Genomic DNA, 20,815 nt, shown 5'->3' with positions numbered 1-20,815 from the left:
GGATTGGATTTATTATTGTTATTATTATTATTATTATTATTATTATTATTATTTATTCTATTTTTTTTATTTAAGTGTCATGCTTCTTTTGGCCCATCCCACATAAGATTACTAGACACAGTTTTTTTTTTATTTTTTTTTTTTTATAACCACTTTCCGGTCTTGCATGTACAGAACTATACATGATACACGTGAAAAAGGAACGGAAATAATAAATACGTAAATGGATTCAAAATATATCATATTAAAATAAAATAAAAACATAAATAAATTATAAATACATTTTAGAATAGGTTTACATATGTATATTTCAAAACTTCAGGGATTATGGGAAATATCCGCCCTCATTTTACTTATATTACAGTAATAATGCCATATTTTAGCAGAAAGTATACGCACATTGCTGTTGGGTCGTCCATGTGAGCGTGGCTGAAACCTTCCGACGGCACTTGAACGCAGCACGAACAGCAACACATTCCCAGCGCCTCAGCAGAGCCCAGACTGGGAATGAGACTCAGCTAAAGTACACGGGAGCGTCGTACCTGGTTTAACGAGCCGAGGACGGTGTCAACCACCGATAAAGTCACGGTGGGACACGGAGAGGAAAGACTGCAGCCGCCGTGAACTGGAGAAAAGAAAGAAACACCACTGAAAGTGAGTTTAAACAGCAACAGAGAGGATTTAATAAGTGGACACGAGACGTGAGTGGGACCGTGGCAGATGTAAGATGACATCGATAAAGGTGGATTAAACTGCGGGGATGTTACAGGAATGATGTGCACACAGTAAGGAGTGACTTCAGAGCCCACAGGAATGGCTTGATTTGTCACCCCGGGTGAGCGGTGGGACGATACTGTCAGAGGCACTCATGTTTCAGTGGAAGAGAAAGAAAGTTTGCTGCGCTTCACTCGGATACAAGTCTACTTTGTGAGAGGCATCGCTGCTGTGACTATTTCTCATCCCAGTGGCAGAGCCCGCCAGTTTTGGTGTCGGCTCGGAACTGTTCACAATGTCCAAACCCGTGCTAAAGAAAAACCACTGGACCTCCAGAGTGAACGAGGTCTCCATCTCTAAAGATGCCCGTGGTGAGTTGAACGTGCCACTGCGCGGCGGAGCGGAGAACGGGGAGTTCGCCTACATCGGGCAAGTTAACGAGGATGCCGTGGTTTACAAAAATGGAAAAGTAAATGAAGGAGAACTGCTGCTGGAGGTGGAGAACCTCTCCATCTCGGGATTACCCTTGTACGACGTGCAGACAGTGATAAAGAACTGCAAAGGTCCCGTCAGGTTGAAAACAGTCAGGCAAGGTAAGGACTTGGGGAGGCTGCGGCACACGCAGAACTCCATTCAAACTTTTGCCCTTTTCTGTTTCACAGTTCTTAAAAATGACAAGGGTTGATTTTTTTTGTCCCAGACTTCTCTCTCCTTAAACAAAAGGAAGTACTCATTAATTCGGCGCACATAAAAATGTACAGTTACACTTAAAAGTTTATCAAAATGGAAATTTTAAGTTGGCTTTTCCTCCAGAGAGGTGTTGTACAGGTATTCCCAAAGCTGGTAATATGTTGAAATAAGTTCCTCCAGGAAGTGTTGGTTTATCCAGCTGAAGAGTGCGTGGCAAAACTTTTAAAAAGTCGTGATATTGTACACCTGTCGAGGAGCAAGGCCGCGTTAAATTGACATATTTTTGAACGGAATTTGGCGTGTAGTTTTTTCCACGTTTGAAAAAATGCCACCTGTCGGGCCCAGGGGGATTGAAACAACACAGGTTCTCAGATATTGTTTGTTCAGCCTCCCTTTTTGTTCTGACTCTTTACCAACTGTTTGAAAAGGCTCATATGTTAAGAAACTATTCAACACAGTTCAATAGTCATATCCTTAGGGTTGACGCTCATCCTATTACCTGAAGGAGAATTTAGCTTAGTAGTGACATCATGTAGGAGGCTTGTAGGAATACATAAGCATGTGCAAGCATCAATTATCCTTTATTTTGAGTGAGCTAGGCACATTATAATAAAGTAGTGATCATAAATGTATAAAGGCACTAAACAAGCAGATGATCAGCAAAGCCAGTGTTAGGGCTGTTGCAGTATCAGTACAGTGCTCAAACAGGCTAGACAGGCGACACTTCTCCAGCACCCAACAGGAATGGGAACATCATTCACCTGAGAGAAATGCGAACATCAGGCCAGTGTGGCTGGTCTGGCTAGTTCATGGTCCGCTTGACTCAGCAGGGCTGGGCAGTTTGACATTGAGCCTCTCTGACAGGCTCCCAGCGTGGCGAAGCAGACTGCTGAAGGGATGCTCAGAGCCAGCCTGGGCCACACTGACTTCCTGCAGAGACAGACAAAAGAGCAGCAACTCTTCAAGGACAATTTCACATATTTAGAACCTGTGAACGCTGGCAGCAATATTGGTCGGGTCCGCTCAGAGGTGGCATCTTGCTTTTTGAAAGGTGTTACATGTGGAATTTAGCATCAAAGAACTACTGCGTTAATTTCAGTAGAGTATTGCAATTATGAGAAAGTTGGGTAGCCTCAACTTGCATGTTACAGTTTGTGCCACTTTAACATCACTTTGGCACAAAACATATAGAATATAGAAAACCTTCAATGTTAATATCCTCTCTGGGATGGGGAGCATCAAGGCTAATGGAAAACGTGGTCCAGCTCTGATGAGTTCCTGCTTTCCGATTGTGGTTTTGTTTACCTCTCAAATCACCCGACGTCATCTTTGTTTAGAATGAAAGGCTTCAGACCTTTCATTTATTTCAAAGAATTCTCCATGTAGCACCTATTATATGTCACACAGCTCAAAATACTTTGAATTGTAAAACTTTGCATCAGCCTTAGTTAAGTATGAGCACAAACAGAACAAACTAAAGTTAAATAAAGTGCTGCTCACAGGTGTTTTCACTTATTGGCTAATTACACATCTACTTATGGTGCCTTCAAACGGAACTTGTGAGCTCGTGGTTACGATGGGGGAAGTTGTGTACACAAAATAATTGGCGCTCAGGTGTTTAGTGTCATGAGAACACCGTTGGTAGGCAACAGTGACTTCTGCATCTAGGAGCCACCTAGGCTAACAAGTTGGTTAGTGAGCGGGTAACATAATGCAGAAAATGCAAAGGCATAATGACAGAGGAGCAAGATTAGACCGATTAGAATATCAACGTTTTCCTCAGACGTAACATAAAACTACAAAGAAAAACTCGATATGACTAAATTTACAATGTATTAGTCAAGAACCCCAATGTGCGTGGGATTCAAGTGGTTAAGTCGTGAGAACACTGCTGCTAGGCAACGGCAACATTAGCTAATATTAATATTAATGCTGTCTAGCCACAGGGTCCAGATTTACCCACAGTCCTTACTTCAAGGTCCACGCAGTTTGATATATTCAGTGTCGTACTTGCGTTTGCCCTTGTTGTCGAGCTAGTTTGCTGTCTCTGCTAAGTAGTTGTCCGTTAGTCATTCACTCTAAAGTAAATGGTAACGGACCTGCATTTGTCTTTCTGGTCATTAAGTCCGACCACTCAAAAGCGATTTTTACACTACGAGTCACATTCACCCATTCACACACACACATTCATACACTGGTGGCCAAGCTACCATACAAGGTGCCACCTGCCACTCAGTTTTTAACTCATTCACACACTGATGGAATCGACATCAGGAGCAATTTGGGGTTCAGTATCTTGCTCAAGGATACTTCGACACGAGACTGGAGGAGCCGGGGATCGAACCTCTAATCTCCCAGTTGGTGGATGACCCACTCTACCTCTGAGCCACAAGGCGCCCCAAAGCAGGAAATGGCACTTCAAAATAAAGTGGTTTTTTTTTTTTTAAAAACTTGACACATTCCTGAGTCACTTGGGATCCATTAAGAATTGACGTACGACCCACTTTTGAACCACGACCCACCAGCTGGGAACCACTAGTCTAGAAGCCATTTAAGGCTAACAATTTAGCAAGCAAGCGAGCAAGTAATGGCATGCAGGAAATGCAAAGTCATGATAACAGAGGAAAAAGATGAGGCTGTTGGGAAATCAACATTTTCCTTTAACATATAAATTACCAAAAAAGATCCTCTATATTACTAAAATTATAATATATTTAGGGCTGCAACGATTAATCGACTAATCGATGACTAATCAACTATTAAAATAATCGGTAACTATTTTAGTAATCGACTAATCGGTTTGAGTCATTTTTCATAGAAAAGTACTATAAAAGTACCCCAAAATACTCTTATTGCAGCTTCTTATGTTGAAATATTGGCAGCTTTACACACTCTCCCATGACGGTGAACTAAAACCCTTTGGTGTGAGTACGAAACAAGACATTAGATGACATAATTTTGAGGTTTGGGAGAGACAGACTGACATTTTTCAACATTTTAACACATTTTTCGATAAAATGATTAGTCGACTAATCGAAGAAATAATCGACAGCTAAATCGACAATGAAAATAATCGTTAGTTGCAGCCCTAAATATATTAACCAAAAATTTTAGAAAATTTCACATGGACTCTTTTTGTGAACTCGATAATTATGACCCCATTTGAAGGCTGCATTAGGTCAAAGATGGGCGGAGCTACGCTGTTTATACAGTAGGCCATAAGGACATGTCATGGTAGGAATAGCACAGGTGTTCCTAATAACATTAACAATGGCTCTGTTTTATTCAGTTGTCCCAGTGATGCGTGACAGTGAGCCAGCAGGCAAAATAGCATCCCCGTCATTAATGGTGCTGTTTACACCTGTGCTTTCCTTCCTGTCACAGGTTTAAATGACCTCTGTGAGAAAGGCCTTAGTAATAATGAAGGTGTGTGCTGTCCTGCTTTGACTAATGCCACAAAACTAACAGGACAGGTAGGAAGATGTCAGTTATTTTAATCTGTAAACTTCCACACAGTCCTGAGAGGAAGTCTAATTTGGCAAAATAAGTGAAAGCACCTGAGCGGTTAAATCATGTAGAGGCTTTAAATCAGTATGAAAGTGCAGGTATTGTTTAGTAGCTTCCTGGTGATTCGTAACTGTGCCAGGTGCTGCTGGTAGCTCACCTTCTCCCATTCAGTAACTGCAGTGTGTTCTGATAAAAGTCTTGCTGCAGGAGAAAAAAGCAGTGAACTAATCACAGTGCCGAGTGTTGGACATCTTTTTCAAAAGTTTCCTGTCTCTGTCTTTTTGTGGAGCTTGTAAACGGAAACTATCTGGTCATGTTAATCAGCGCTCATGTTAATACTTTGAGGGAATCACAAGTGTGAATTCGGGTCTTGTGACACTGCCAGTTTTGATTATGCATCCCCCGTCCCTTTTTGCAGTTTGTAGTGACTTCAGACAAAAGGAGGAAACTCTTTTCTCACTTTGAACCAATCAGAAGTCTCAGGGCTCTCAGTTTCCCCCCTTTTTTCCAGGACCCATCTGGGGATGTCGGGTGTCACCGCCATACAACGTCACATGACCAGATTCCATTTCAAGTTTTTAATAATTCACGCTGTCTGGGAATTTCCCCTCCCTAATCAGCCTTAATTGGGAAAATATGCTTGGCAACAAGGGCCATCTGTAAAATCTAAGTGACCCAATTTTACCCGGAGCTTGTGCCATTTTCTCACTTTAATCAAGTGGGATGTGTGGAGAGGTGCTGCTGCAGCGTCTTGGCTCTCTGATCTTTACAAAGCATTCGCTGCTGTCGACTGCCAACCGTATAAAGAGACGTGTTGAAAAGTGTCAGATTGGGACCTTCAGCACTCTATTCAGCCCGGTTAGCACACACTGGTGCGTGCACACATACACACACGCACAGTGGCACTTCCAGTCTGAGCTGATAAAAGGCAGTAACCAGTTATGCTGCAGAGATTGTATTGTTTACCTTGGGTATCAGTGAAAAAGTACAGGACACACACAATTCACTGCAGAGTTCACACACACCCTGTGCAGTGCTGCTGAGCCCGAGCCACGAGGAGTCCACTTCACTGTGTATTGATCGGGCAGAAGCTGTGGGAAAATAACTGGATTATGTAATTATGGACTATTACATACAAACACAGACATGCACTCTCATTCCTCACCCTTTTAATAGCCTAATGCAGCTCCAGTGGTCCACATATGCAAAACCATCAGTGTGTAACACTATGGATAACACACACAGTGGTGCACAAACACACGCTTGTACAAACACACTATCACAACAGAGAGGTTTCAGATTGAGAGCAGATTAGTGTCATGCTCTCTCTGGTGTTAGTACACATGTCGGGTGTGTTAATAATCAGGGGAACGTCTATGATAGTGTGTATGTGTGTGTGCTCTTGTGCTTATTTTTCACGCAGACAGAAAGATGGCGGCTATTATGATCTAAAGCTGCTTTTGCACCGCAGTGCAGTAACCTCCCTGACAACTGCACACCTGCAAGAGTGTTCCCCCTAAATGCAAAGCGTTTTAAAAGCAGCTGCTGCCGCGACGCTCCACAGCTGCGGTAACAGGCAGGTGCTTTTTGGTGAACACTGGTGGAAGTCCAAGCTAGCGTACTGTAGCAAGACAACAGGAATCACCGGAATGACCAATTGGTGTTAAAATGGTTGCCAAACGCTGCTTTGTTCCATGTATCCTTACAACGGTTTGTATATCTGCAGTGCAAGTTCTTCCAGTTTCCCTTTTTGACTAGCGAATACAGAAACTGCCACCTGCTGGCCTGGAGAGTTATATCCTCTCACGCAGGCGCAGAACTTGCATGCTAGTTGGCCATTGGTTGTAGTTTGTGTACTGTGTTTAAGTGCAGCTTTTTGGTCGACGCAACAGTCGGCCTTCACCACAGCTCGCTCTTTGATGTCGGGTTAGTGTGTTCAAGATTAGAGCTGTAATTAAGTTTAAGGTTTAGGAGTGTGTGTATGTTGGTACCATCAAGGACTGTAGCACACAAAGCTCTTCAAAAGCATTGTATCACACATGTGTGTGTGTGAATGCGTGTGCGCTTTGTGGACATGAAAAATGGCACAGTGGCCCAGAGTTCACGGGTTTCCCCAGGCAGGAGGCATGCTGTGTGTGTGGGTCGCCCTGCAGGATTTGCTGCATGTGACCACGCTCTCACACACATGCCCTAGAAATTTGAATCCCCTTCACGTAAAACTAACCGTCGCCCTCCCACACCAATCTGGAACTGAGGAACTACAAGCTTCGGAAGAGTGTATTTCTTCCCAAGCTGCATTATATTACAGAGCTGGTGTAATGAACGAGGGCTTCACCAGCTATAAATTTATGGAAGCAGAAAATATTCTCCCTTTCATAATGCTGGTGCGAGTTGCTAACCAGGGCTGCTCAAATTTACAACGCGGTGTTACTGCATTAACTCGGAGCGTCCTGTGTGTATGTGTGAGTGTTTCTGGCAGGCATTGCATATGGAAGTGTTTATTTCCTTTCTCTCAGCAGGAAGTTGGACACCCCTCCTCGCCCCAACCGTTCTTCCACCTTTGTATTTTCTGACAGCGGTGGAACGACTTCACTTCCTCCCTCATAGCAGGCTTTAGGAAAGATCTCTGGCTTCAATTTTAAGGGTGTGTGTTTATGTCTATGCGAGTGTGTGTGTGCGTGTGTGTAGGAGAGTGAGCAAAAGGGAGAAGTCACATGTGTACAGTATAAGCATCTTGCCTACTTTGAGCTGAATTTGTGTTTATGTGTGTCGGTGCTCAGCTTAAGCTGTACACTTAAATACAGTGAAGGGACACTCAGTTACCAACTAAATAGACCATGAAATGCTGCCTCACTAATGCAGCGCTTTTTGTAATCCCACTAAAGAGGTACATATGCACATGTGCGCAGCCTTTTCTCTTGTTTGCTGAAGAATGGTCTTTCTTTTCCTAATTAGCTCAAGTGAGGGTTGTTGCATTGAGTGTGAATGGGAATTGGTCACACTTGGCACTTGCAGTTACACACTCTGTCAGAGGAAGAGAAAGGCCAACTAATTTACGATAGTGAGTTTGGTAGGGCGGGGGAAGGCAGAGAGGCAGTTCCCTTCCCTTCCCTTTGAAGACTGCTCTTATCCAGTGTCCTCAAATTGTGTACATGCACAGCAGAGGAGTGTGTATTTCTGAGAATTGTGTTAAGATTTAGACACGGTCGATGAAAGTTCCTGAAGAGAGTCCTGATTAGAACAAAGAGAAACTGTTTGTTAGATCTTTGGACACTAGTTGAGTACATGACATTATGAATTGCTGTTTTTGTGAATGACCTTTACTAACTGGAAATCGAAGCCTCTGCAAAGATGTCTAAAGAGGCTGCTATTTGTTTTATAGCTATAACCCTAACCATGAAAAGCTGAGCTCCTTCTGAGTGTCAGAACACACAGGGAGGGAAATTAAATCCCTAAGCTCAATATCAGTCAGCTTTGGTTCAGTACCTTAGGTATCTGTTAACCTAGCCAAAGTGTAGAATGAGTTGACAAATCTACTCAAAAGGCGTTCACGTATTCCCACACTGTCAGTCTGAGCGCTTGGTTAGCATAATCCCCCAGCTGGGAGGTACGATGATGCTCGGTGTTAGCAACATTAACCTTCAATCTTGGAGCAGGTGAGCGTCTTAATCGAAGACTTAGCATTAAGATCCTGAAAATATGCACGTTGTTTCAGCTGCTTAAAAGACCAGTATGCAGCATTCAGAGCATATCTATGATTGAGAATCTGATTCAGACTGTCTGCACACAGTTATCAACATGGAGGTGGCTGAGCTGGTGGCCAGCAGCTAAAGGTGCTAACAAGGGCAACAGTGCTGACAGAGCTACCATTGTTACCTGGGGTGAAACCAGAGGGCGGGTGCTATGCTTTCGCACCCCAGCCATCCCGATATAACCAGTGCAGAGCGGTGGGGATTAGCTAGCCAGTGGGATACAACACAGGGACTCACATGCCCTAACATGCACGCCCAGCTGGACTGGCTACCACAACATTGGACAGAGAAGCTCAGTTGTAACACACACACACACAGGTAGTATGACCTCATTCTCTGCTCAGGACAGCATCTCTTCACTATCTTTACATAGCAAATGGCCGTTTGCTGCTGTATTGATGTTCTGAATGTCGCATACAGGTCCTTTAAGAAGCAACAATAAATCCAGCTTTTTGAGTTAGTAAATTACATGTGGTTACTTAATCGCACCGTCAACCCTGCCCCACTGGTCATTAGAACAGAAGTTATATCTCCTTTGTTTTTGTTTTTTTCTCGAGGGTGTCTTATTATTCCTTATTTTTATTGTCTTATGTCATGATAAGAGTGATAACACATGTTTTAGAAGTGATTGTGCACTGATTTAAATACAGATGTGCCTCGAGATTTTTGCTTACCCTTTGGCAAATTTTGAAAACCACTGCCCTGGACCAGCCCGTCATCAGGATGGTCTTACCAGGCTACTATCCTGTGATTGTCACTAAGCTAAGTCACTGCCTTGCTAAGCTAAGATGGCAGTTCAAACGGCTCTGAACCAATGTCTTTGTCTGTCTTCGAATGCATTTTTTGAATTTGTAAGGTGGGCGTGTTAAGTTGCTGCTCAATCTGTACAGCACCAAAACTGTCTCAGGTTTAAAGCCTGTTGTTCAGTCAGAACCACGGCTGCCCCCCTTTTAACAGTATATGTGGTAGTCAGTAGCTGAGAGGTGAAATATTGTACCGAGACACCAACCACTTCAGAAGTGCACTGACGCTTCACAGCCTCTCTGCCAGCCCTCACTGTGCACACAGTCTTTACAGTGTTTGAGCATAGGCAGCTCTGTTCTGTGTCATGCGTTAAGTCAAGAATGGGATCATATGCCTGCAGATTGTTGTGGTATGTGTGTGTGTGCATGTATTTGTGCGTGTTTGCATGCCAGACAGGCCAACATGGCCAAGTCTTTCTGTCAGCTCTGCTGCAGTTAAACTCAGATGAGATGTGGTTGTGCCTGCAGCGGGCAGACGAAGAAGCAAAGTGATGGGATTGGTACTGGCTGTGGGCATCATTAATATGGCCGAGACTAGACCGAAGTGGATGTGCCGGAAAGAAATGCTGCCAGTCTCTTGAAAAGTTGAGGGTTTTTTATTTTTTAATTCAGCAGGGACTTCTGCACTAAGACTTAAGTGCATGTGCATTTTTAACTCATGTTGCAGAATAATAGACACAAGATAGTAGAAAGACACATGGAAGCTTACATGGAGTTAATGTGGTGTCGTTAAAGCTAATCGTCAGCTTGTTATCTTTCTAGTCGTGGTTGCACCCGCAAAAATCTATACTTTATCTCTCAGGCTCCTCGAGATATTAAGGCCTTTCTTCCCCAGTCTGCGTCCTTCTTTTCTTTACCTTTAATTACGTTCTGGTTGAGGCCTTTGGGGTCTGTTTACACAAATCCCATTAATGTAAAGTCTTTGGGAGGCTTACTCACGCACATTCATGTGCACACGCAGACAAAACAAGGGAGTATCTACAGGTTTAGTAGAATAGTCTAGCCCTGATTAAGAGGATTTAGACACGAGTCTGTCTGTTTGTCCGCGACAGTGAGCGCGCACACACACATACACACACACACACACACAGGCCCCAAACTCCCGGGGTCTCCTTGCAATGGCAGTTATGCGGCACACAACAATGCCTCGTTGAACCACACTGCCTTATTCCTCCTCCTCCTCCTCATCTTTCCTCGCTCTATTCATCTCGTCTGCTCTCTTTATCTCTCTCCCTTCTCAAGTCTTCATCTATTCTCTCCGCACTCATTGTCGACCGAGTATGGGAATTGTGACTACAGCCCACTCTGACGGAGTCCCCCACCCTGTCCTTTTCCTGCTTAAGTCCTAATGAAAAGAATGGTTCCAACAGGTCACTTCACAGCAGTTATGGATGATGGTGTGTGCAGCAAAGCATTGAAGACGGCTTTACGTGGGTGGCAGTCACGGTGAAGGGAGAGTGTGCTGGATTATGGGTAAAAAGAATTAGCTGAGAACGAGTTGAAGTAAGGAAGACATATTGGTAACATGTGTTAAGGTTTGTGGTGAAGGGAATGACCACTGACTTGTGTTATGAAGTATCTCTTGGTGAACCAGCAGCGGTGGTGTTCTTCCTTGACGTGTTTTAGTAATTGATGCACACGTAATCAGGAAGAGTTTGATGCAAAGATAGATTCTGAGCTCATGTCTGTACGATAAATGCAGCTGGGGTTAGCAGCTAGTTAGCTTAGCTTAGCATAGCATAAAAACAGTGAAACAACGAGCTCTGTCCAAAGGTAACAAAATCTGTCTACTATACCGGCACAGGTAAAGCTCCCTTATTAACACAATATATCTCATTCTGTATGAAAACTAAAGCATAAAAACAACAATTTGCCATTTTACACAGACTGTTGGCCCCAGAGCAGTTGCCTGGCAACCAGTAGGACAGGTAGTGACTGCTTAAAGCCAATAAATAGGGGCCGTACACATGCCGCGTCTGTAACCACCTGGAAAACGCTAGGTCGGGCACTACTTTGTGCCTTTTTTTTTTGAGCCAGCAACCTTAACAAGCACCATATCAAAGCCTATTTACCTGAAATCCTGAGTGCAGAGCTGATCTTCTTCCTGGTGCTTTTTATAAGTGTGTAGGCCTATCATCCATGCGACGTGTCTGTTGTGATTGGTTGTTCCTTGTCACATGACATGTGGTGCGCACTGCTGTGTTCCAAAAGTTGAACTCGGCAACAGTGTTCTGGCGCATCTACATTGAAGACAATGAATTTGAGGGCGCAAATAATGCTGCATGTGTACGGCCCCTTAGTCCAGCATATAATCTCTCATTAAATGGTAAATTGTTATATGAAAGTGAATATGTTCATTTTCCAAAATGTTGAACTATTCCTTTACTCCTCCTGAGAAAACATCAGTGAATTGCTATTAATTTAGGAAGCCGCTGTGCTGTCACAAAAATGACCTGGCAAGCAATGTTTATGAAATCTAAAACGTATTTGTGAATGTGATCTCCTTGTGTATGCACAGTTTTTACATAAACGACTGTTAAAAAGGTGCCTGCAGTTCCTCCATCTGGAAATATCAGCCTGTGCGACGGTGACCAGCACTGAGGCATCCTTGATTGAGAAAGCATGTGTGTGCTGCGGTTAGCTGGAAGCCTTCAGGACACCAAATGGCTTCGGTAATCTCTTATGATGACAGGGGAGATATGGTTGTGTCATCAGCTTCGCAGGTGGCCTCAGAGTGCTTAGCAGCTAGGGGCCAAGTGACACTGTGTCTTAACGGCTATCGCGACGGTCTGATATCCCCCGTGTCGGACTGCGTGGCTCTGCGTGATGCATCAGCTGCGCTTGTGCGTACCCTAAGGCCGGGCACTCACCGCATGACTCCATCACCACAGATCCCTGTACCACTCACATTAAAGTCTGTTGTTTCCAGTAGTTTCATGGCTCTTCAACTTAGCGGTGCACACACTAAACGATTCCATACATGCTGCAGACCCCACACAACAGATTCTTTGGTCAATAGAAAATGCAGAACGTGACTTTTTTAAGTCAGGTTTTAACAGATTGTGCTGAAATAAGAAGGAGGAGTAGTGTATACTCATTGTGCCAGAGGAGAACAAAAGAGGTGAGCTGGAGGCCAAAGTGGGAGAAGAATAGTTCTTTGTATAACTTAATGTTCATGTTGCATATTTAGCATTGTCAAGGCAGGGTTTATTATTTTAGGCTACAGTAATGTCAGTTTTTGTAATCCACATGGTTTCAGTTAAATATTGCTGCTGACCTTTCTGAGAAAATTTAGGGTTCGGTGAAAGCAGAATTGGTTCAGATCTCGGCATCTTGTCTCCAAAAATTAAAACAGGCTGTAATTTGTAAGTTAAATTGACTTTTGGAAGAGCTTTTTAGGGCAAAACAGTAAGAATGCAGGCAAACCTACGCCTCCATAATGACTGAAATGGATAATGTGGGCCAAATGTGATTGTTTGGTCATAGTAACTGGGATTAAACACAATTAAATGTTCTTGGAAGTCGAACTGAGACAAATAATTAGCAAATTTTCTACTCTAAGCGGTTGCAAACCGCCTTAAAAAGCACAGTTCAGCTCTGGGACGGCTTTGCAGCTTTGATTATTTAGTAGCACCATGGCAGCACAAAATCACGCCGTCCCACTGTGTGCGTTTGTGCGTCTGATAGTGTAACATAAAGGTCAGTATGCACATGAACGCTTAAAGGTCAGCACATATACTGTATGTGTTCAACAAGAGAGAAACTTTGTCCTCATTGTTCACAAGCAGTAGCACTCATCATTTGCAGCACAAGCTCCATTAAACCAGTACAGTGAGGAAAATGTGACAGCTTTTCCGATAGAATCTTAATTAGACAAGCAGAGACTAATTAGCAAAGACAGGGAAAGGATTGAGTCTTAATTAAGAGGTCACTGGTGTCCACCTCCTCTCTTCACTGTTGGCATCAGTCACAGATGTTAATGTCGGGTCTCCTGAAGTGATGGCTGTTTATGTGACAACTCCACTACCCCTCTATATGTCAGTGTCAGCAGCTGACCACCCCCTCTGTCTGTTCTCTAACTTTACAGGGTCCCTATAAGTTCAGACTGGGTTCCACATATCCAGCCTGAACACAAACATTCACAGACATTAAAAACAAGAGAGAAATTTAATGTAAATAATACTGTATACTGTAATAATACTGACTCAAGGTTCTCTCTGTCAGTCAGCCTGGCAGCAGTGCAGCCATTGCCCGTTTTTCCTTCTAATCAGAGCTGGTAAATGTGCCCGGTGATAGCTGTGATCTTAAAAGTTTAAGCTAGTATTACAGCAGTTTTCTCTATATGTAAATTTTCACACACTGACTACTCATTTTCACATGATTATGATAATCCTCCTCCTTTAAGAAGAAGATATTGTACACCACCACCATGACTCTCTTATTTTGCCACCGGCCCCTCACGTCTCCATCCTCAATGAATTTGACATTAAGTTAAATCCACTTTAGATTCAAACTCCCTCCAACAGTATTTACTATAAAGTAGAATTAGTGCAGTCTTCTGATGAAAGCTGAACTTACAAGAAAGAAGTCCATTTGCATTCATAATTCAAGAACTCATATTACACATGTGACATACCAGCCAAAGGTATGGGACGCCAGACTTAACCACTTTAGAATCTGCTGCCAGTAGACAAGATTAAAGGAGCACTTCACCCACAAAATAATAATTTGTAAATCAATTACTCACCATGTGTTACTTTGAATTTGTGAGGAAAAATTTATTTTTCTCGCATGCCTCTGGTGAGCAAATACTCAAAAAACGAAAGAAAATTCTTGATGAATGTAAGTCATAGGGGTCTATGTTCAAAACATCAGTTTACAAACTCTCACACAACTTGTGCAGTATCATCCCAGTCTCATTTATCCAGTACTTCCCAAACAGACAGCCCTTTGTGAAAGTGAAACCTATTTCTGTCTCTTAAAAGACCCCATTGACAAAAACAGATATTTTACCTCCCCAACATGGGAGCTGCTGGTCTACCGCTTCCTCAATTAGTTAGTTTGTGGTATTATGTGACTTTGATATTTTAAAGGGTTAGTTTGGGTTCAACAAAGACACACAATAACAGAAACTATCGATGGAGGCAGTAGTAGACCAGCAGCTCTTGAGTTCAGCGAGATAAAATTACTGTTTTTGTCAATTGAGTCTGGCTTTGAAAAGGACATAAATGAGATTAACTTTCAGTTCAGTTCCTTGTTGCAGATGGCTGTCTGTTTGGGAAGTACTGAGCATAAGACTGGATAAATGAGACTTGGATTATACTGCAAAATATGAACTTTTTGATATAGGATTTCTGTTGTTAACTTGGCCCCCTATGACTTCAATTCATCAAGGATTTTCTATGTTTGGAGACACTTTGCCACTGTAGGCATCTGAGAAAAATGTTTTCTTCACAAATTAAACATAACATGGTGTGAGTAATTGATATACACATTTTCATTTGGAGAGTGAAGTACACCTTTAATTGGGCCTTGACTGTGTTGCACTCACTGACTCATTTCTAATCTGTTGTGGCTTCACTAAGTATTCCTTTAGGTGGTTACAGTTTTGTTGGATAGGATATTTTTTTATGTAACCAGTCTAGTTTCTTTCCTTCTCTGATCTTATATAGACTCGACACCATAGAATAGTGGCGTAGCTAATTTAAATTGCTTCTCTGTGCTCCAGTGAACAAATGTTATGAGACAGACAAGCTTGGCTTTATTCTCAAGATTTAATTTTTTTTAAGCAGAAACACCCATTTCTCACATAAATGTGGTAAACAAATTCCAACCCCAGCCACTCTTGACTTTGTAGTTGTAATTAAAGTAACACACAGGCCTCAGAAGAACTTAGACTTGACTATTTAGACAGGCTGTACTATCAGACTGGAGCAGTTGTGTGTGTTTTTGGTAGCCAAACCAGCACCCTAATCTATCTGAAATCACATCTCCCACTCCACAGTGTTCTTGCATGTTCAAGGCAAAGGTGCACTGGTGTGGGCTTGTGGACCAAGTGTCACCGCTAGTTGAGCTCACCGTGACGAGCCTAATCTGATACCCATATGGAAATAGTGCCATACAGCAGGATTATGAGTTGACACAGACTCTGCAGGCTTTGTCATCACGCCTGTATTTTCAGTTTATCTAATGACCGCTCAGCAGCACGTCGACTGTCTGTCATCGGCCTTGATGGAGGCTTTGACAAGCTGAGGTTTACCACACATAGCATACTGTTGATGCTATTTACAAGACTTTCATGTGGGCATCATGTGATTTTTTTAGCTGTGTGTTGGGTCAAATGAGCAGGATTGTGTGGGCTGGGTCTGAATTCCATTTGTCACTTGGTAATGCCACACTGCTATCATTGCAGCTTTAGATGTACACACACACACACACACACATGGGCAGACATACACTTGCATGTAAAGTTAAATCCATAATCCATGCCCTTTGGATAAACGTGTAAGCTTATTGCTTGCAATTTTTTCCCTCTAAGTTTGCATGCAGGGACACACACACACACACACACACACACACACACACACACACACACACACACACATGCACACACTCCTGCTTCTTCTCTGCACTCTGCACTGTTCAGGAATGCTCTGTTTACATAGCTGGAGCTGGCCAAGATTAGTATTTTAGTCTCTCAGGTGTCTGCTGTGTGTCACCGACAGTTATTTTATAGGCCCCGGTATGGCTTGTAGTCAAGCAAATGCTGCTGCACCTTGCCCAAAACTCTTCTCTCTGCTGGATTTATGGGAAGACACAATGTTCCAAAGACCTTGGGGAAGTTTAGCACAATCACTTAAATGCGATTCAGAGTTAATGTCATTTATTTCCATAGGAAACGTTAAAAAAAGTTAAGAATTCTCACCTGGTCTGTTATCAGCTTGTCTGAAATGTTCCACCTCTGATGAATCCATATCCTCAGCACACACTCTTACTTTTTCAGCCCTATACGTGCCTACCTGACATCATTTGTGAGTGCGACAGATAAGATTGGGATAGTTTATACAACTGTGACTGCAGAAAGCCCATCAAATCCCAATGTGTGCGGCGAGTGAGGGGCACGCTGATGGCCGAACAGAATGCATCTTTCTCCCTGCTTGTGAATTGAATCTCCCTGGCCCAGCCAACTGCATCATTGTAAAAGGAATGTGCAACATCAGCACGCCTTTTTATATGATCTCTCCCTCTCTCTCAGACCTCCTCTCCCCCTGCTCCTTCTCTCTCTTTGATGTTCCCGCTCGATGCACCTTGCCATGAAATGACAGTTCCTGTGCCGGTGATGTATTGCACCAATCTGTTTAACACATTGAGAATCACCTATTTTCTTAAAAACTCATTGGCGCAAATAGGCAGAAGATTGCTGTCGAACGCGGACGTCCCTTCATGACCTCAAGCTCTACTGGGCTCCAGAGCTCATAAATTAGACAAGAAATCTAATTTCCCTGTGGGGCTCTTAGGACCCGAGCGCTCGCAGACACACTGTTTCTTTTCAGGGGCGGTTGATTTCTATTCTTCTTGATGTAAATGGGCTGATAAGGGGACAGCTGGAACTGGATTGTGGCCTAGTTGCTTGCTGAGTCACAGTGGACAAGTAGTACACTCTTTCTGTCACACTGACTGCGGGTTTTTTTTTTTAGCCGTGCACATGACGGGCCTGCTTTCAGTTGTCTCCTCACAGCTGGAGATACTGTTGTTGTGAGAGGGGAGTTTATTACAAGTGTTGAGTTGTTGTTGGTCCCAAGAGTCTCAAGGGCCACTGAAAGCACCACACACTTTTTAAACAATGTTATCACAGAAAGCAGCTGGAAAACTGGAGAGGGAATGACTGTGATAAGAGGAGTAATTTTCAGCATTGTCATATGTTACTGAGCTCCGCTGTCGAGTTCTTGTCTCCTCTCTGAAGGGGGTTTTTTGTTGTTGTTCAGCTTTCCTTTAGATTCATTCTCACTATCTCTGACTCTCGGCTGCTCCCACTCTAATTCCTGTGTGTCACTTCCTCAGTCCATTGTGTTGGCTCTGTCCACCACGCTCTTTGTTCTGGGTGAGGTGCAGAGGTACGCTGGACATTTCCTGCTTTGGAGAGCAGAGTCTGGGACATGGTTGTGACACTGTGGGGAAATTGAGAACATGCTGAGTAGTCTAACAGGTCTTGGTGTATTGAAACGTTTTGCAGGAGGTGTGTTTCATCCTCAGTGTTCAAATATGAACGAGCCAATCAGATTTGTGTTGATAAAACTTGTCAACTGGTGACTGCTAATCACAGGGTCATCATCTGAAATCCGACTCCTGCCATCTGTTAGTCTGTTTAATGATAATAAAATGATGTGAGTCGTAGACTTGTTTGGTTTATTATTCATGTTCAAGTCATTAAACCACAATGAGTCTCATTGGTCTATCTGACTCATGTCCTCAGAACACTTAAAGGCACAGTTACCCTAAACCACTGAATATCAAGAGTGAGTGTTTCTCCCTGCATGGCCACTGTGAAATTGTCAGTGTTAAAAAGACTGAACTTATTGTTAGTCCCCTGAAATGTATCTTGCATCAACACACTCTGCTTTATAGTCGACTAATGCAGGATTTTGAGGCTGTTACTGATACTGATATTTAGGAGTTTTAAAAATCTTTTTGGCATCTTGCCTTTATTAGATAGGAAAGCCTTAGTGTGAGAAGGGATGACATGCAGCAAAGGGCCAGGGTTTGAATCGAAACGTGGCTGCTGCGGTAAGGACATGGCCTTTGTACATGGGGTGCCTGCTCTACCATGTGAGGTAGTGGGCACCTTGTGGTATCTTTTTTAAAATCGGACACATAACATAAACCAACAATCTTGATATTATCCTTTAGATTTATTTATGTATTTGTCGAACATGTGTTTGGTGAAGCTGTTTCTTAATTTCCTTAAACTTTGTTTGTCATTTCTGCAGTGATATTTTCAGTTACTTATTGGCAAACACACACCAATAGCATCTGCAATAAGCTGATATCAGCTGATATGTCGGCCTGGGCAGTTTATCCGTCTAGCTTAAGTCGTCTCTCCATGCGTGGTAGCATTTCTCTACTGCAGTTTCTTCTTACTTATCAGCTGACATATACACTGATAGAGATATGACTGCAGTAAACTAATATCAGCCAAGATATTGGCCTGGGCAATTTCTTATTTCTTATTTAATTTGTTTCACATACATGGAAAAAACAACCCAAAAACAAGTGCAGAGTGCCATTACAAACCAACAGCTGTACATGAAGTTGCATTGCTTTGCATTCGGCGTCTGACATTTGCAGATACTTTGGCATTTTTGCGGAGACAAAGAGAGACATGAGGCATCTATGTTTCAAAATCCGTGCTCCTTGACATTACAACTCTGTTAAATCTGAACACACTGACATGACACACATATTTTTAAATTTAGTGTGAGTTCGCCTTTGTAGGATATCATTATCTCAGATGTCTACATATTAAAGTCCATAAATCTACTTAGAAATCATAAAAACAACAGTCATTATCACTACAGAACTTGCCTGGGAATCATCATGTTTTTATGTTTTCTTCAGTATCAAAGTAATCCAGAGATAACTGTCTGTACATGCATGGGTACATGTCAAACAGGAGCTGCTAAGAGCTCATTTGGCATACTTTTAATGGTCCCACTTTGCCAAAATGTAAACAAATATAGGCAAAAAATGTCTCAAGTTGCAGTCAACACCAAACTAACTCCAGGGCAAGATAGTATTTCCTGTTTACATCCATCAAAGCCCTTCACATTATTGGAACTGTTGTTTAAAAATGTAGATCAAGACTGCCCTCAAAATCAAAGTTAGACCATGAATAATAAGAACCTATATGAACTTTTTTCATGTTACACTATCAATATTCCTTGAGTGTCAACACAGTTTCTACATTCCTGAAATGTTTTTTTTTTTCTAGAAGAATCTGAGCTCCCGCATTTTCCATTTAGTCTTCCAGAGGATGTAAGACAAACAGTAACCTGCAGTGAAAAGACCCCACCCATGCTGCCAGTGAGTCTGTGTTTATTAGCTCTGCGCGGCCCCAGTCAGTTCATTGTCCTTTTGGTTGGAATGGTTGGAATCCAATACAGCCAGTTGGGGCAGTTCGGCTGTCTATCGTCATGTCTCTGGTTTGTTGTCAGTTGACAGCACAAGAACATGCCAGTGTCAGGCACTCTATGAGTTGTTTATAACAGAAGGTGACATATGGAAAAATGAATGAGTGAATGGTTGGAGTTGAGTTGCCTGCATGGTGACAGCCACAGGAGCAGACAGACGCTGTAGGGTGAAGTAGCACGTCTTAATTGGTAGGTGTGGACGTGTGTGACGCAAAGGTATATTCATTGATAGGGATGCAATTTTCTGAATCAGTTGTTGGTCATGTTAATGATCAGAAAGTGACTAATCAGTTGGGAAAGCAGTTATGTCATCTCTTCTTACGTGTGTGTGTATGTGTGTGTCAACACTTGCCGATCCAGTTGGACAGGTCGGGGTGAAACTACAGCATACCTCCGCTGCACCTGTCAGTGTTGGGCGGCGCTTGGTAGCAGAATGGATCATGAGAGCGGAATAAAGATAAGAGATCAGAAGCTGCTGTGCTTCCTGAAGTTTGACCACGCCCACGAACGTCTCTGTTTGTTTACTGGGCCCTTGTTTCCTCACTGGTAAATGCAAATTCTCCCCGCGCAACTCAAATGCAAATTCCCCAGAGCCACTGAAGCCTCTCCGGACGCAATATTTGAATTGTCTCGGCCAGTTTAAAGTGTCAGACGTGCATCCTCACTGTAGCTGGCACTTAAAAGAGATTGATTGTCCCTCTGCGGATCGCGCCGATGTGTCTTTACCCTGGTTAAATGCCACACTTGAGCGCTCTCTATCCCTTCACCCTTATCCCCTCTGTTCATCTCGAGAGTGTAAACATCATGTCCGAGGTGATTGGTGTCAGGTGACCTTTTGGTTGTCATGGCAACGGGGTCCTAAATCCCAAGGCGCCGGTCATCTCCAGGGGCTTGGCTGATTACTAAATAAAATCTTCCCAGACACACACACACACACACACACACACACACACACACACACACACACACAGACTTGGAAAGCGGTAGATAAACAGTGGTGGGGAGAGGAGAAGCTTTTAGTCTCATGATGTTGCAGGCAGATAACTTTGTTTAGCTGTCTGAGTACGGACAGACCACATTCCTGCTGTCTCTCTGCACAGACGTAGAGGTACAACAGCATTGTTGTCCACATCTGGTTGGAGTTGAGCCACTCGGTGGTGTG

General features: G+C 43.0%; 1 protein-coding gene across 6 annotated transcripts in view; it reads left to right on the top strand.

Moving 5' to 3' along the window:
* The first annotated feature begins 479 nt into the window (after positions 1 to 479).
* magi1b (membrane associated guanylate kinase, WW and PDZ domain containing 1b) overlaps positions 480 to 20,815 on the top strand; it is a 167,811-nt gene continuing 147,475 nt past the window's right edge. For 4 of the 6 annotated variants that reach the window (XM_050037298.1, XM_050037297.1, XM_050037299.1 and 1 more), the window contains exon 1: positions 480 to 1,307. In XM_050037298.1, coding sequence (XP_049893255.1) covers positions 1,010 to 1,307 — 298 coding nt within the window. In that variant the 5' untranslated portion in view covers positions 480 to 1,009. The remainder of the gene's footprint in view (positions 1,308 to 20,815) is intronic. The other 2 variants (XM_050037300.1, XM_050037303.1) reach the window with 1 other exon arrangement.

The sequence above is a fragment of the Epinephelus moara genome, chromosome 24 (assembly GCF_006386435.1).
Source record: "Epinephelus moara isolate mb chromosome 24, YSFRI_EMoa_1.0, whole genome shotgun sequence".
NCBI classification, from domain to species: Eukaryota; Metazoa; Chordata; class Actinopteri; order Perciformes; family Serranidae; genus Epinephelus; species Epinephelus moara.
Note: the sequence above shows the minus strand (reverse complement) of the source record. Positions and strands in the feature narration are given on the sequence as shown.